A 13,312-nucleotide genomic window follows, 5' to 3' on the forward strand; every position below is an offset into this window, starting at 1 on the left:
GTCCCAGTCCACCTCTGTATGCAGCTCATCTGCAGTTTGGTGTTACCTACATCTTCCTATTCAGATGGCAGAATTTCCGAGTTCTGAGTACAATCGAAAAGCAGGCTAGAATTATGCGATGGTCAACGACGGTCCAGGAGTGGGATTTCTCTCGTGGAAATGTGCACATTATTTTTTCCTTTCTATTGGTAGCTGGCAAAATGCACTTGTGGCAAGTAAGCAAGCTAGAAGACTGGCAATCTTGCTGGGTATATCCGGTTACGGAAGCAACACATTAACAAGAGAATTCTGAGTAAAACCAAAGTTATTTTCCCTAGTAACTAGTTACTCTGAAAGTAACGACTAACTTGAAGTAACTGAGTTACTTTTGATAGAAGTAACTAGTGATTAGTAATGTAACTAAAGTAACTTTAACAAAGAGTTTGTATGTGTTTTTTGGAGTTTGTACGTGCTTTGTCTCTAGGGGCCACCGCATATATTGATATATAAACATATATAAATAAAACCACTTTTTTTACATTAGGAATTTTTTTGTGCATAATTTTATATTGTTGTTAATAATAAATTAATTAAAGCAACAAAACAACCTAAAGAGCCGGTTCTTTTTAGTGAGCCGAGCCGAAAGAGCCGGTTCTCTAAAAAGAGCGGGAAATCCCATCACTAGCTGGCTTCATCTCCACCACAAGTTACAGTGTGCAAAAGCAAATGTGCCAGGCCTCAAAGACAAAGGGTGGTTTGCGCAACAAAAGCAGGAGGAGAATCGAGCATATGACCTGTAAAATTATTAGCAGGGGTGATTAACACCTCGGGACTTGCACCAGAAAATAAAAAAGTCAGCGATTTTAGTAGGCGTTGGGTTCAAGGGATTTCTGCAAATTTGCAAAGGGTTAGTAAATCTAGTGTTGAAGTTAGCTCGGTGCTTACCTTTAGATGAGCCCACAAACCGAGAGAAACTCCGTGATGAAGCTGGAACTCTTTCCAAACAAAGGAAACAGATCAGGGAGCAGAGACCCACGTGGTTCACGCTGATCGCAGCTACGATCCAGGAGACAAGGGTGGGCAGATCGATGCAGATATCGATCCAGACGTTGGTAGTGGTTTATGATCGATGCTTTGTTTGTTTCTCTTCTCTGAGTTCACTATTTTACTCGCTGCGGATGAAGAAGCAGCTCTGTCTGTGCGAACACCTCTTCTTACACGGCAGACTCACTTTGCTCCGCCCCCTTCTTCTGCCCTGCTGGGATTTGATACTGTGCCGTCACGTGACTCGGCTGCACACGGAAAACGCATTTGGACTGAAGAGAGAGAGAGAAAGAGGAACAACACATGGAGATATTTTACGGCTGTAAATGAAAATGCTGGAGAACAGAAGGAAAGCTTGTCAGCACCTAAAGCCACAGGGCACCACACAAACTGTAGAGTTCAGCTTATTTTTTCACACCCCAGTTAAATGCTTTGACTGAATTCTCACTGCACACACTCAAACTTAGTGTTTGTGTACACTGTGGACATTATAACCTGACACTGATCAGTGCTGCTCTGACGATCACAATCACATCCATGTAATCATTTAACTGGGATGATCTGGATTTACTGCACAATGCTGAATGTGTCTTTACAGTACAGGGAATAACTGTCTGTGTTCCTGTAGAGAAACTCTGGGTTTGTGTGCTGACGAGCATCACTCACAGTACGTTACGAAAGTAACATACATATTTATTTACATATAAGTACATATTTACAGCACAGTTTAAAGCTTTTCTGAATATTGAGTCTTTTTGTGGTGAATTGTTTGTACCAAAATAATTGATTCTGTTCATCTGGACGTGGCGTTTTCAGTGTTGCAAGTGACTTCTTCAATCTCAGCTGACTGCAGGTTTCCCAAACCTAGTAAACAGTACATTTGCACAATGACAAAAACAGCCCACTGAATGAACAATGAGCTGTAAGATAAGTTTCTTCATCATTAATATGCAAATCATGACCATTGATCAACAGCCACTGATCAAATTCCATGAGTACCCCTCACAGAGAGTTGGGGAATGGCTGCAATCCCAGCATTGTAAGATGGTGAAAGACGTACCCTTAGGATTAGTGGCTCCAGATTGTATCATGGAGGTAGTGGACCCCCTGCCCTGCAATAATACATACAAAACCCAACAATCCCTTTGGTGACAATGGGAAGGAAAATCTCCCTTTTAACAGGAAGAAACCTCCAGCAGAACCAGGCTCAGGGAGTTTTCAGTGTTGGCTGTTGATCAATGGTCATGATTTGCATATTAATGATGAAGAAACTTATCTTACAGCTCATTGTTCATTCAGTGGGCTGTTTTCCGTCATTTTGCATCTGCCACAGTCAGTTGGGGTGAGAGATGGGAAACAGGAGAAAAGACATGCTGTGGAAGACAGACAGAGATTAATAACAAGTATGATTCAATGCAGAGAGCTCTATTAACACATAGTGAGTGAGAAAGCTGACTGAGGAAGAAATACTCAATGCATCATGGGAATCCCCCAGCAGCCTACACCCATTGCAGCATAAATAAGGGAGAATTCAGGGTCACCTGATCCAGCCCTAACTATATGTTTTAGTAAAAGGGAAAGTTTGAAGCCTAATCTTAAAAGTAGAGATAGTGTCTGCCTCACCAATCCCAACTGGAAGCTGGTTCCACAGAAGAGGGACCTGAAAACTCAAGGCTCTGCCTCTCACTCTACTTTTAAACAACAACTAAGCCCTGTCAGTACTCTTGCTGCAGCATTTTGGATTACCTGCAGGCTTCTCTGGGAGTTTTTAGGACATCCTGATAATAGCAAATTACAGTAGTCCAGTCTAGAAATAATAAATGCATGGAGTAGTTATTGAGTGTCACTCTGACAGGATATTTTGAGATGTTTAGAGATATTGCACATATGAAATAAAGTAGCCTGTGATGGCTAAAACCATGGCCACACTCTAAAGTCGGTAACTGTGTATTTTAATTCCTTCATTTGAACACAATCACACACTTTAGTTTCTAATAAGTTTACTGATTGGTAGTGATGGCTTCCTTGAAGCTGACGGTGCGTGTATCAAAAAAATCAACACACTGCTTCAGAAGCTCTGTGTCAAAGCTTGATTCGTTTGGCCAGAGTCACGTGATCAGTGACGTCCGAAGCTTCATTTAGAACGTGACTGCTTTGGTATCTGATTCAATGGTTTATAAGGAAGTGAGTCATTCGCAGGATTTGTGATGAGTGTTTTGATGGTGACAGATAGCAAACCACTGATCACTGATCATCAACCACTGATATGGAGCCAGCGAGGAAGAGAGGAGGTTCTGTTGTGTGGGAGTATTTTGAGTAGATTTTGGTCATTCGGGTGGGTTTTCCAGCTTTGTATTCTGGCTGTTTGCTTTTGTTTTGTGCGTGTTTATTTTATCTGGAAACGAGAAAAACGTAAAATGTCAAAAATATAAATACCATTAAATAACTTTAGAAAGACTTCTGTTTGACTCGTTACATTTAATGTTATAAAAATATATATTTTATTGTGTAATTAATCTTAAAATGTTAGTCTGCCAAATGTGCAGCAATTTAATGTATTTATTCTCTTTAGCTGATAGTTTGTGGGGCCCAGGTAGACTGTATAACTGCATCTCTACCAGTTTCTCTGCACTCCAGCCTCTTCTGTTCCACATGAAGGGATTTTCCTTAATGCAGGAGAAATTATCTCCACGAAAAGGAACAGGTTCGGCCATCGCACAGTGGAACAAATTTTCTTCTTAAATAAAAATGAAAAAGGGTTACCTTAAATGCATCATGTTTTTAATTTGCAAGTTCATAAGCATTTTCCCTTTCCAGTTCACAATCCAGTCTCCCCCCAGGTCAAAAATATGTATAGGAAAATTTCCCCAATATAATATTATTTATAAATACACCCGTCTAGCGATTAATTGCATAAGTAATGGAAGCAGGACCTCACAGCAGAAGTATACTCCATAATGTGTTGTACATTATTATATGTATATTACATGTAACGAAGTCACAAGCAAAGAAAGACCACAGCAAGGTGCATATTTAAACAAGGAGAGTTTACTGGTTAAAATTGTTTATTACACAAACAAAACACATTTTTTTAACCCCCCAAAAATAAACGTTCAAAGCAACACAACAGTGGCCCAATATCACTCAGAATTCCACTCTGTAGTGGGCAATCATTATGAAGCAGTTGGTTTTCTTTTGTGGATTCAAGCTGCTCTTCTTATTTTTGGCCACCAGATGTCACCAGAGAGGACTGTGTTGAAAAGCTTAGAGTAATGAACTGTTTTTCAATACAAGCTTCAGAAAGCTTCATTTGGCCATCACTACTGATTGGTTTGGATGCTTTAGTTCTATTTGTAAGCACGCACATTTAGTTTACTTATGTATTCATACCATTTCATTACTTAGTTGGATTTTTGACTAACATTGATCTGGGGAGTTGCCAGACAAAAGGTGGTGGCCTGGGTTTAAAGCCCTTAAATACAAAGAGCGATAATTGGACTGTACCACCACTTCCTGGTGAAGGGTGTTTTCTTTAATTTAAAGCAAAGTATTTGTACTTAATGTTTGAGTTTAGGGTTTAGTGGTTTTGAATTCCTTTTTTGGTGTTTAGTTTATTAACAAACCAGACTATACTGCATTGTTTGTTGTTTACGATTGTGTTTTGTTTAGTTACTCCTCGTGTGTCATAGTGGTCTGATCAGACATTATATTTACCCTTCTGTGCCATTTCATGTTTAGGTCAGTTATGTTTGTTAAGTTTGCAGTTCTTTGCCTGAGTTCAGTTTTGTTTCTTTGGCCGTTTTTATGAGCTCAACATTAATTACTTTAGAAATTATAATTTTTGGGTTAAATGAAGGAAAACCTTATTTTTCTAATAATTCTTGTGACTCCTCCTTCTTTTTCAACTCGGTCCATCACACAGCCCTAAATATTTGTTTAATGTCCTGGTCAAATATTACTCCAAGGTGTTACTGGAGGCCAAGGTAATGCCATCCAGAGCAAGTATCTGGTTAGATACCATATTTCTAGGTATTGTAGGCCAAGTATAATCAGCAGCAGAAAGTTAGAGGTCACCCAGGTTTTTATATGTGTGTTATCTGGCTTCATTCCATTATTGTAAATTTAAATGTTATTATCAAATGATCAGACCAGAGAGGGTTTACAGAAAACAGTGTTAAATGTTCAGTTTCTATGTCATATGTTAAAACAAGTTCTAGAGTGCGGTTAACGTGATGGGTGGGTTACTTTACATTCGAGATCAAGAAAAATGGACAAGAAAAGATTGAGACCAATCAGTCCAGGCAACATTTTTCAATCTCTGCAACTTTCAGATTTTAGGGGCAGAGTTTGTCTTAAACAACATAAAGCATGGATCCATCCTGCTGCTGGTGTAATAGCGTGGAGATGTTTGGTTGGCACAATTTGGGTCCCTTAGTACCAACTGACATCATTTACAGACCACAGCCTACCTGAGTCTCAGTCCAATAGAGCACCTTTGGGATGTGGTGAAATAAGATTCACATCATGGACGTCCAGCCGAAAAATGTCAATATAGACCAACAACTTCTGAAGAGAGGCAGTGCCAACAAAGGAAACTCTGATAAACTGAGCAAATCAAACCACAACTTTAAATGATCATTTTCCAAAATTAATCTTTTTATATCTTAAACACAAATCAGAATTTTTAATACCTACAGCAACTTTGTTAAAATATAAAATATTTTAAAGATCTTATTTTTTCATAAATTTCAGGTCAGAATTTTCAGTAAGCTGCGGGAACCCTGTTCAGTGTCAGAACAGCCAAGTCTCCTCTGATAAACCTCCATCTGTGTCACTGAGAACATTTGTCACGTCAGTTTTTGGTTTGATATACAGGAAATGACATCATGGATCAATCTCTTTGTCATTAAACTATTTCTTTATTTAACATTTCAAATTCTGGTTTAACTGTTGAAGGATTTCATAACACAAACAACCTGACAAAAAAAAACATCCAACAAAAACATCTTCAGAACACATGAATCAAAATACATTCAATAAAAACATAATCAGAGGAAACAGATGTTTTTGATTCAACTGCTGGAACAAAGCTAACCGCTCAACACGAACACTACAGTAGAACAGTTTAGAAAGCTTAAAATGTAACAAGAGGCACATTCATAGTTGCCTCATCAGATCTTTACAGGAGATTCACTGTGAACTCTGTGGAGCCTGATCTCAAGGGTTTTGAGTCTGACCCTGAAACCAGAAGAGGATCTTTCTGTCTCTGCAGATTCAGAGATGGGAGTGATCACGCTGATGTTTGCACAGAGCAGACAATGAGGTGAATATTTTGGCACATTAGTAACAGTGAAAGAGTTTATTAGTAACGTGGGATCGTTTGTGTTTGGAGTATGAAGTGAAATTCCTGAAACTCTTGTCACACTGATCTCAGAGATGTGTTTTAACGCCACTGTGAATACGTTCATGTTTTTTTAAGATACTTGTTGTGGGGAAGCCTCTCCCACATTCTTTGCAGTAGTTCATTTTGTCTCCAGTGTGTCTACGTTGATGTATTTTTAGGGTCTTTTGATGACTGAAAGTTTTTCCACAAAGGTCACAAAAAAAGTCTTTCCCACAGCGATGACAGGGTTGAGAACTGGATCCATCTGTGTCGCTCTGCTTCTAAACAAAGACACAAACACAGTGTAAGTCAGTCCTTCAACATTTTCATCCTGAACATAAATCCTGAAATAAAGAGCATCTCTGCCAAAGTCCAATTACATTTTACTGTTTACATTATCACACTCAGCTCAATTTAATGTGCTATAAAGACGATAAGAGTAAAAACATTAAATTAATACTAGTTTAATGCTACAATAAGAGTAATACAATTCTCAAACACTATCACTAAAAACCTGTGATTAGAGTCTGAATAATCATTCAGAGCTGCCTTTCCATGCAGTAAAATTGCTAACATGCTAACACAATTTGATGAGCAGAGTTGTTTCCAACAGTCGGGCTGACAAGATAAAAATATAAACACTTACCTCACAGTAACTCCACTTGTAGAGTATTTCTGGTGTGGATCTGTTGGTGTGCTTTCAGGTAACGTGGAGATTTAAAAGTCTTCTCACACAGGTCACATTTATAAGGTCTCTCCTCAGAGTGGGTAAACATGTGTCGTTGTAACTGTGTGCCTGTTGAACATAGTTTGCCACACTGATCACAGCTGTACACATCATGTCTGGTGTGAATGCGTAGGTGTGTATTTCGGTTCCCTATCTGGCTGAAAGTTTTTCCACAAATGTCACAGCTGTATGCTTTAATTCCAGAGTGGGTAACTAGATGACTCTGTAAGCTGTTACTGTGAGTAAAAGCTCTGCCACACTGATCACAGTTGTACGCTTTAACTCCACTGTGGATGAGTTGGTGTTTTTTTAAGTTTCCAGACTGCCTAAAAGACTTTCCACACTCGTCACAGCTGAACGGTCTCTCTCCACTGTGGATCAGTTGGTGTGTTTTTAAGTTTCCAGAGTGGGTAAAAGACTTTCCACACTCGTCACAGCTGAACGGTCTCTCTCCACTGTGGATCAGTTGGTGTGTTTTTAAGTTTCCAGAGTGGGTAAAAGACTTTCCACACTCGTCACAGCTGAATGGTCTCTCTCCAGTGTGGATGAGTTGGTGTGTTTTTAAGTGTCCAGAGTGGGTAAAAGACTTTCCACACTCGTCACAGCTGAATGGTCTCTCTCCAGTGTGGATGAGTTGGTGTGTTTTTAAGCTTCCAGAGTGGGTAAAAGACTTTCCACAGTCTCCACAGCTGAGCGGTCTCTCTCCACTGTGGATCAGTTGGTGTGTTTTTAAGTTTCCAGAGTGGGTAAAAGACTTTCCACACTCGTCACAGCTGAATGGTCTCTCTCCAGTGTGGATGAGTTGGTGTGTTTTTAAGTGTCCAGAGTGGGTAAAAGACTTTCCACACTCGTCACAGCTGAATGGTCTCTCTCCAGTGTGGATGAGTTGGTGTGATTTTAAGCTTCCAGAGTGGGTAAAAGACTTTCCACAGTCTCCACAGCTGAACGGTCTCTCTCCAATGTGGATGAGTTGGTGTGTTTTTAATTTTCCAGACTGGGTAAAAGACTTTCCACAGTCTCCACAGCTGAATGGTCTCTCTCCAGTGTGGATGACCTGATGACGTTTTAGATTAGCCTTCAGAGTAAAATCCTTCCGACACTCATCACAGCTGTATTTTTTCTCTCCCTTTCTTCTGTGAGGTTTGTCGGCCTCCTGAGAGCACTGACTTCTCGCTCCACGTTGGTCCTGCAGTGACAGAGACAGTGAGTTGTGGGAAACACATTATTCTAACCGGGCTTTTATTAGCGGTACTTTGTGCAAAGCTTTTATTAAATAAGTAGTTATACTTGCAAATATGCTCATGAGAGATGGCATTCAGTCTTTTGAGGGTCAAACACGCTTACAGACAAAGATAAATATTCAACTTGTTTCTAGGGCAAAGGTGAGAGACATTTGGCCTGCAAAGTGCCCGTACACCTGTTCAGTGAGATTAGCACAGGATCATATACACACACATATTCAGATTCAGATTCAGAATTTATTTGTCACATACAGGTTGCCCTGCAGTAAAATGAGACCCCCCCTCACCCCCCCACCCCGACCTTACAGACATTACATGGGGGTTACAAGTCGGAGATCGGCAGTTACGGAAAAAAACACTGAAACGTACACACAATGGGAAGGTACAAGAGGAAAAAAAGAGACCCCTACTCATGCTGTGCTTCCATGGTAGGACAGCACGAGAACAGGAAACAAAAAAACTCCTCTGCACAAAAAAAGCACATGAATGTTCACAGCACAACATTATGAAGACATAACAAGCCACAGGGATGGGTAGGGGATGAGGAGTAATCCCAGGCAACACAGCAGACATCCTGCCACTGCGCCGACTCGCCAGCGCGGGCCCAGACCCGCCTCGTGTTCCCAGGAGGTAACAAGCATCGAAGGCGTTGGAAAGGGAAGGGGAGATGAGTGAGTGCTTATCAGTGTACGTGTGTGTGTGTGCGTGTCCATAGTTCAGCTGAGACAGTGTCCTTCGCCCTATCAGGCTAAGTAAACAGTCCTCCAGCCAATCCAGGTGGCCTTGCTGGGATGGGGAGAATAGTCATCACACAGTCGTTATCAGGGAGTGTTTGTCCGGCTTCAGCCTTGGGCCTGTGCAGCTGGCGCCGTGGTGGTGTCTGCATTTGATCCCGAATTTGTTGATTTATTGAGAATTTTCAAAGCTGATCTTTAACACTCTGATACTGGTCTCTCTATCTCCCGTTGGAGAGCCGCGAGCCTCCCCATGATGGTATCAAACTTCTGATCCGTGGTGTTGTCATTCTTTTGATTCTGAGACCTCACAACTGCAGTGATCCGTTCTGTGATGTGATCCAGCTTTCGCTCAAGATTCTCATTTTGAGCAGGGCCCTCTCTGATGTATCCCACCATACGCTCAATGGTGTTGTTTTGAGCCTTCACAGAAGCCGTAAGCGTCTCCAAGGTGTTAACCATGCTGCGTTCGTTGTGAGAGGTCGCGACTCGTCCCGTCGCTTCGATTCCAGCGGGCAGCTTTGGGGGGGTTTGAACAGCCGGTTCCGCTCTGTTATTTCTCCGATAAGTCAGGGCCGTGCCAGCTCCGATCAGCAAGAACCCCGTTATCATGGTTCCGAATAGGTAAACGTCTTCAGCGTCCTCGATCGACAGTCCCGCCAGGCACATGATCCTCCATTTCTGCCACCCGTCCATCGTGTAACCGGCAGGGAAAGTCCCTCCGGGGCACTCGGGCTCTCCCGAGCCCAGACTTCTCGTTGAGAAGAGGGTGTCAATAGCATTCAGAGACCAGTTGATCAAATCCATAATTCTCTTTTAGGTTTTAGAGAACGACAGTGAGAGACTGTTCCAGGGAAAAAGTAATGCACATGAGACAGACAAGGACAGAGAGGCTAAGCAGGGAAGATAAGGGTAAGGAGGAGAGGAGAAAAATGCGACCGCCTCCGCTGAGAGCCAAACGAGAGAGATATATATACACACACACACACATACACACACATACACACACACACACTTACTTTAACGTCTGGCTTTAAACTACATTAATTAATTAATAAATTTGATTAATACACCTTTATTGAAATATCTGCTATGGTGTGGTCTCCATTTGCTTGTGACTTCTTGATGTTTGTAAACACAATAGAGCAAAAATCCATAGTATATAATAATATACGACACAGTCATATAACAGGTTGGGAGGATGAGAGTTTTAGACGTGACTGATTATTTGGTGAAACTGTGATATTTTCCTCACCTTCTGTGTTGAGCTCATTGTTTCCTCTGTAGTGACTCAGCTGAGTCCAGATGGCTGAAAATGTTCCTCTGCTGCTCCGTCAGACTCTTCTCCTCCTGCTGATCAGCTGGGACACAAAACAGATCTTTGTTAGACTCCACACTGCACTGAAGAGTCAAAGTGTCTCATATGTTCATCTGACAACACAAAGTACAAATTTCACTCTGATTGGTTGTAGAAATCTTGTGAGACGTGTTGTGCTGCAAAGTCAGGAAACTCTCACTCACTTATACTTCAGGAGGAACTTTGTGACATTGGCTCTAATATTGTAAGCAGCCCTTTACTATGACAGGGCCAGAAAGTCCTATTTGAAGGTTTGGGAGAAGGACCATGATAAAGGTGGATTGGGGTTTATACACTTTGTTATGATACAGGTAAGGCTGTAAGAGCCTGAGAAGGTGTCCTGAATGAACCTCTAAAACCAGTTTTCAGCTAACGACTCTGCTTCAGTCTGGAAAACAGCAACTACAAGTTTAAAGACTCCATCAACAATTCACACCCAGCAACAGCCTGAACAGCTCCTCCTGTGGTTTCCACAAACAGGGACAGACCTGTTACTCCCCCACCCCACACTTTCAACTGCTTCAGCCCCCCACCATTCATAATAACAGGGGCCCATACCTGATCACCACTTCACAAGTCTGTCCAGCCCCCATGATGCCTCTCTCCAAACTCCACCATCCCCCAAAGTTTGATTCTGTTCATCTGGAAGTTTTCAGTGGGAGAAATTTTCATCACTCATCCAGGTGACTTCTTCAGTCTCAGCTGACTCCAACCTTATAAACACTACATTTACATAATGACTGAAACTAGCACCACTGAAGGAACAATGGGCTGGGAGGTCAGTTCCTTCATCATTAATATGCAAATTCTAATGACCATTGATCAACAACCAGCTATTTGACAAATGCTGTGATTGCAGCCATTCCCCAAACTGTTCGTGAAAGGTACTCATGGTCATTGATCAATGAGCTTTTATCAGTGAAAAGACTTTTCTGCTCCAACTTCTCCCAGCATGCTGAGCTAATGATTAGTTGGTGTTTTTCTCCAAACACTCTCTCACTCTTCTCTCAACGTGTTCACAATAAACTAAACAGACACCGAGGAGAGCAGCAGAAGACCTCATTCAGGAGCTAAACTCAGCACGAACTGAACTCACAGTAAAGTTAGCTCGGTGCTTACCTTTAGATGAGCCCACAAACCGAGAGAAACTCCGTGGTGAAGCTGGAACTCTTTCCAAACACAGGAAACAGATCAGGGAGCAGAGACCCACGTGGTTCACGCTGATCTCAGCTACGATCCAGGAGACAAGGGTGGGCAGATCGATGCAGATATCGATCCAGACGTTGGTAGTGATTTTTGATCGATGCTTTGGTTTGTTTCTCTCCTGTAGATTCACTTCTTTACTCGCTGTGGATGAAAAAGCAGCTCTGTCTGTGTGAACAACTCTTCTCATGCGGCAGACGCACTTTGCCCCGCCCCCCTTTTCCTGCCCTGCTGGGATTTGTTACTGTGAGGTCACGTGACTCGGCTGCACACAGAAAATGCATTTTTGCTGCAGAGAGAGTAGTGCTGGGATTTCTGGCTCTTTTTAGAGAACCGGCTCTTTCGGCTCGACTCACTAAAAAGAATCGACTCTTTCGGATCCGAACATGATCTTCAGGTTGTTTCGTTGCCTTAATTAATTTATTATTAACAATAATATAAAATTATGCAGAAAAGTAATTACTAATGTAAAAACAAGTAGTTTTATTTATATATGTTTATATATAAATATATGTGGTGGCCCCAAGAGACAAAGCACGTACAAACCCCAAAACACATTTCTAGCGTTAACTGAACTTGCAAAGCAGAGCTACTAGATTACTTAAATTACACAATTGAAACCATGTGTGTATTGTTTGTGTATTTATAGACAAGCACTCATATATATTCAAATAATTTAAAAAAATATGTTCATTTACCTGTTACTACCACACACCAAATCCGGTCGTTGGTACTTCCTGGCTTGTGTAGCCACTATGTAACAAAAGCTCAACACTGCCCCCTAGCATCCTGGAGCACTTCTGTTGTCTTTTGTAAGTGTTTTGAAGTTTGTACGTGCTTTGTCTCTAGGCGCCACCGTAAATATACTTTTATTTATTCACTCCACATAAAATGTAATAAATAAATCATATAATACAAAAAACAAATATTTACATTTCAACTTTTAACTATTTAAATTTTCAGCTTTTTCCTTTTAAAGAAATTTAAAGTGAAACAACACAAAACACTGCAAACCACAACACAATTAAATATAAATTAAAATATGAAAACAAAAAGAACATGCATATTTTCTGTCATATGGACCTGCATGAATAAACTTTCTGAATCCTTTATCATCTGCAACTGAAAATAGTTGTGGATGATTACTATACCTTTCTAATGTGACGTTGTTGTCCCTGGCTCTCTCTCTCTCTCCCTCCCGCTCTGTTCCTGTGCTACTGCGACTGTAACTACCGCCCCTCCCCCCTCTGCCCAGCGCAAAGCACAAGGCTCGTGAGAGAAAGAAAAAACAAACAAAACACGGCTCCCAATAAGTAGCCGGCTCGCGTCGTTCACATCAAAGATAGGGCTCTAAGAGCCATTTCGTTCGCGACCGACACATCACTAAGACAGAGAGAAAGAGGAGCAATGTGTGGAGATATTTTATGGATGTAAATGAAAATGCTGGAGAACAGCTGGAAGGCATGTCAGCGCCTAAAGCCAGAGGGGACCACAACAAGCTGTAGAGTTCAACTTTCAGCTCGTTTGTTTGCAGGGTTGTAAAATGGGCAGCATAGTGGCTCAGGCCTGACAGGAGGAATGAGCCACTCAGCCTCTTCCTGTGAGCAGTTTGCATGTTCTCCTTATATTTCTCAGTTTTCTGTG

General features: G+C 41.4%; 1 protein-coding gene and 1 pseudogene across 2 annotated transcripts in view; both read right to left on the bottom strand.

Annotated features, from left to right (window-relative positions):
* The window catches only part of LOC146510835 (uncharacterized), a 19,581-nt pseudogene extending 9,106 nt beyond the window's left edge, over positions 1 to 10,475 (bottom strand). The window contains exon 1 of the transcript XR_014876077.1: positions 10,364 to 10,475. The product of XR_014876077.1 is annotated as an uncharacterized LOC146510835 (transcript). The remainder of the gene's footprint in view (positions 1 to 10,363) is intronic.
* On the bottom strand, positions 4,918 to 10,475 carry LOC146510836 (uncharacterized). Its single transcript, XM_085172695.1, has 3 exons — positions 10,364 to 10,475; positions 7,053 to 8,319; positions 4,918 to 6,687 (listed from the first exon to the last, which is right to left on the bottom strand). Exons 1-2 carry the CDS (start codon positions 10,379 to 10,381, stop codon positions 7,054 to 7,056), a joined length of 1,284 nt encoding a protein of 427 aa, XP_085028821.1. The 5' UTR covers positions 10,382 to 10,475; the 3' UTR covers positions 4,918 to 6,687; position 7,053.
* Positions 10,476 to 13,312: the final 2,837 nt, after the last annotated feature.

The sequence above is a fragment of the Neolamprologus multifasciatus genome, chromosome 9 (assembly GCF_963576455.1).
Source record: "Neolamprologus multifasciatus chromosome 9, fNeoMul1.2, whole genome shotgun sequence".
NCBI classification, from domain to species: domain Eukaryota; kingdom Metazoa; phylum Chordata; class Actinopteri; order Cichliformes; family Cichlidae; genus Neolamprologus; species Neolamprologus multifasciatus.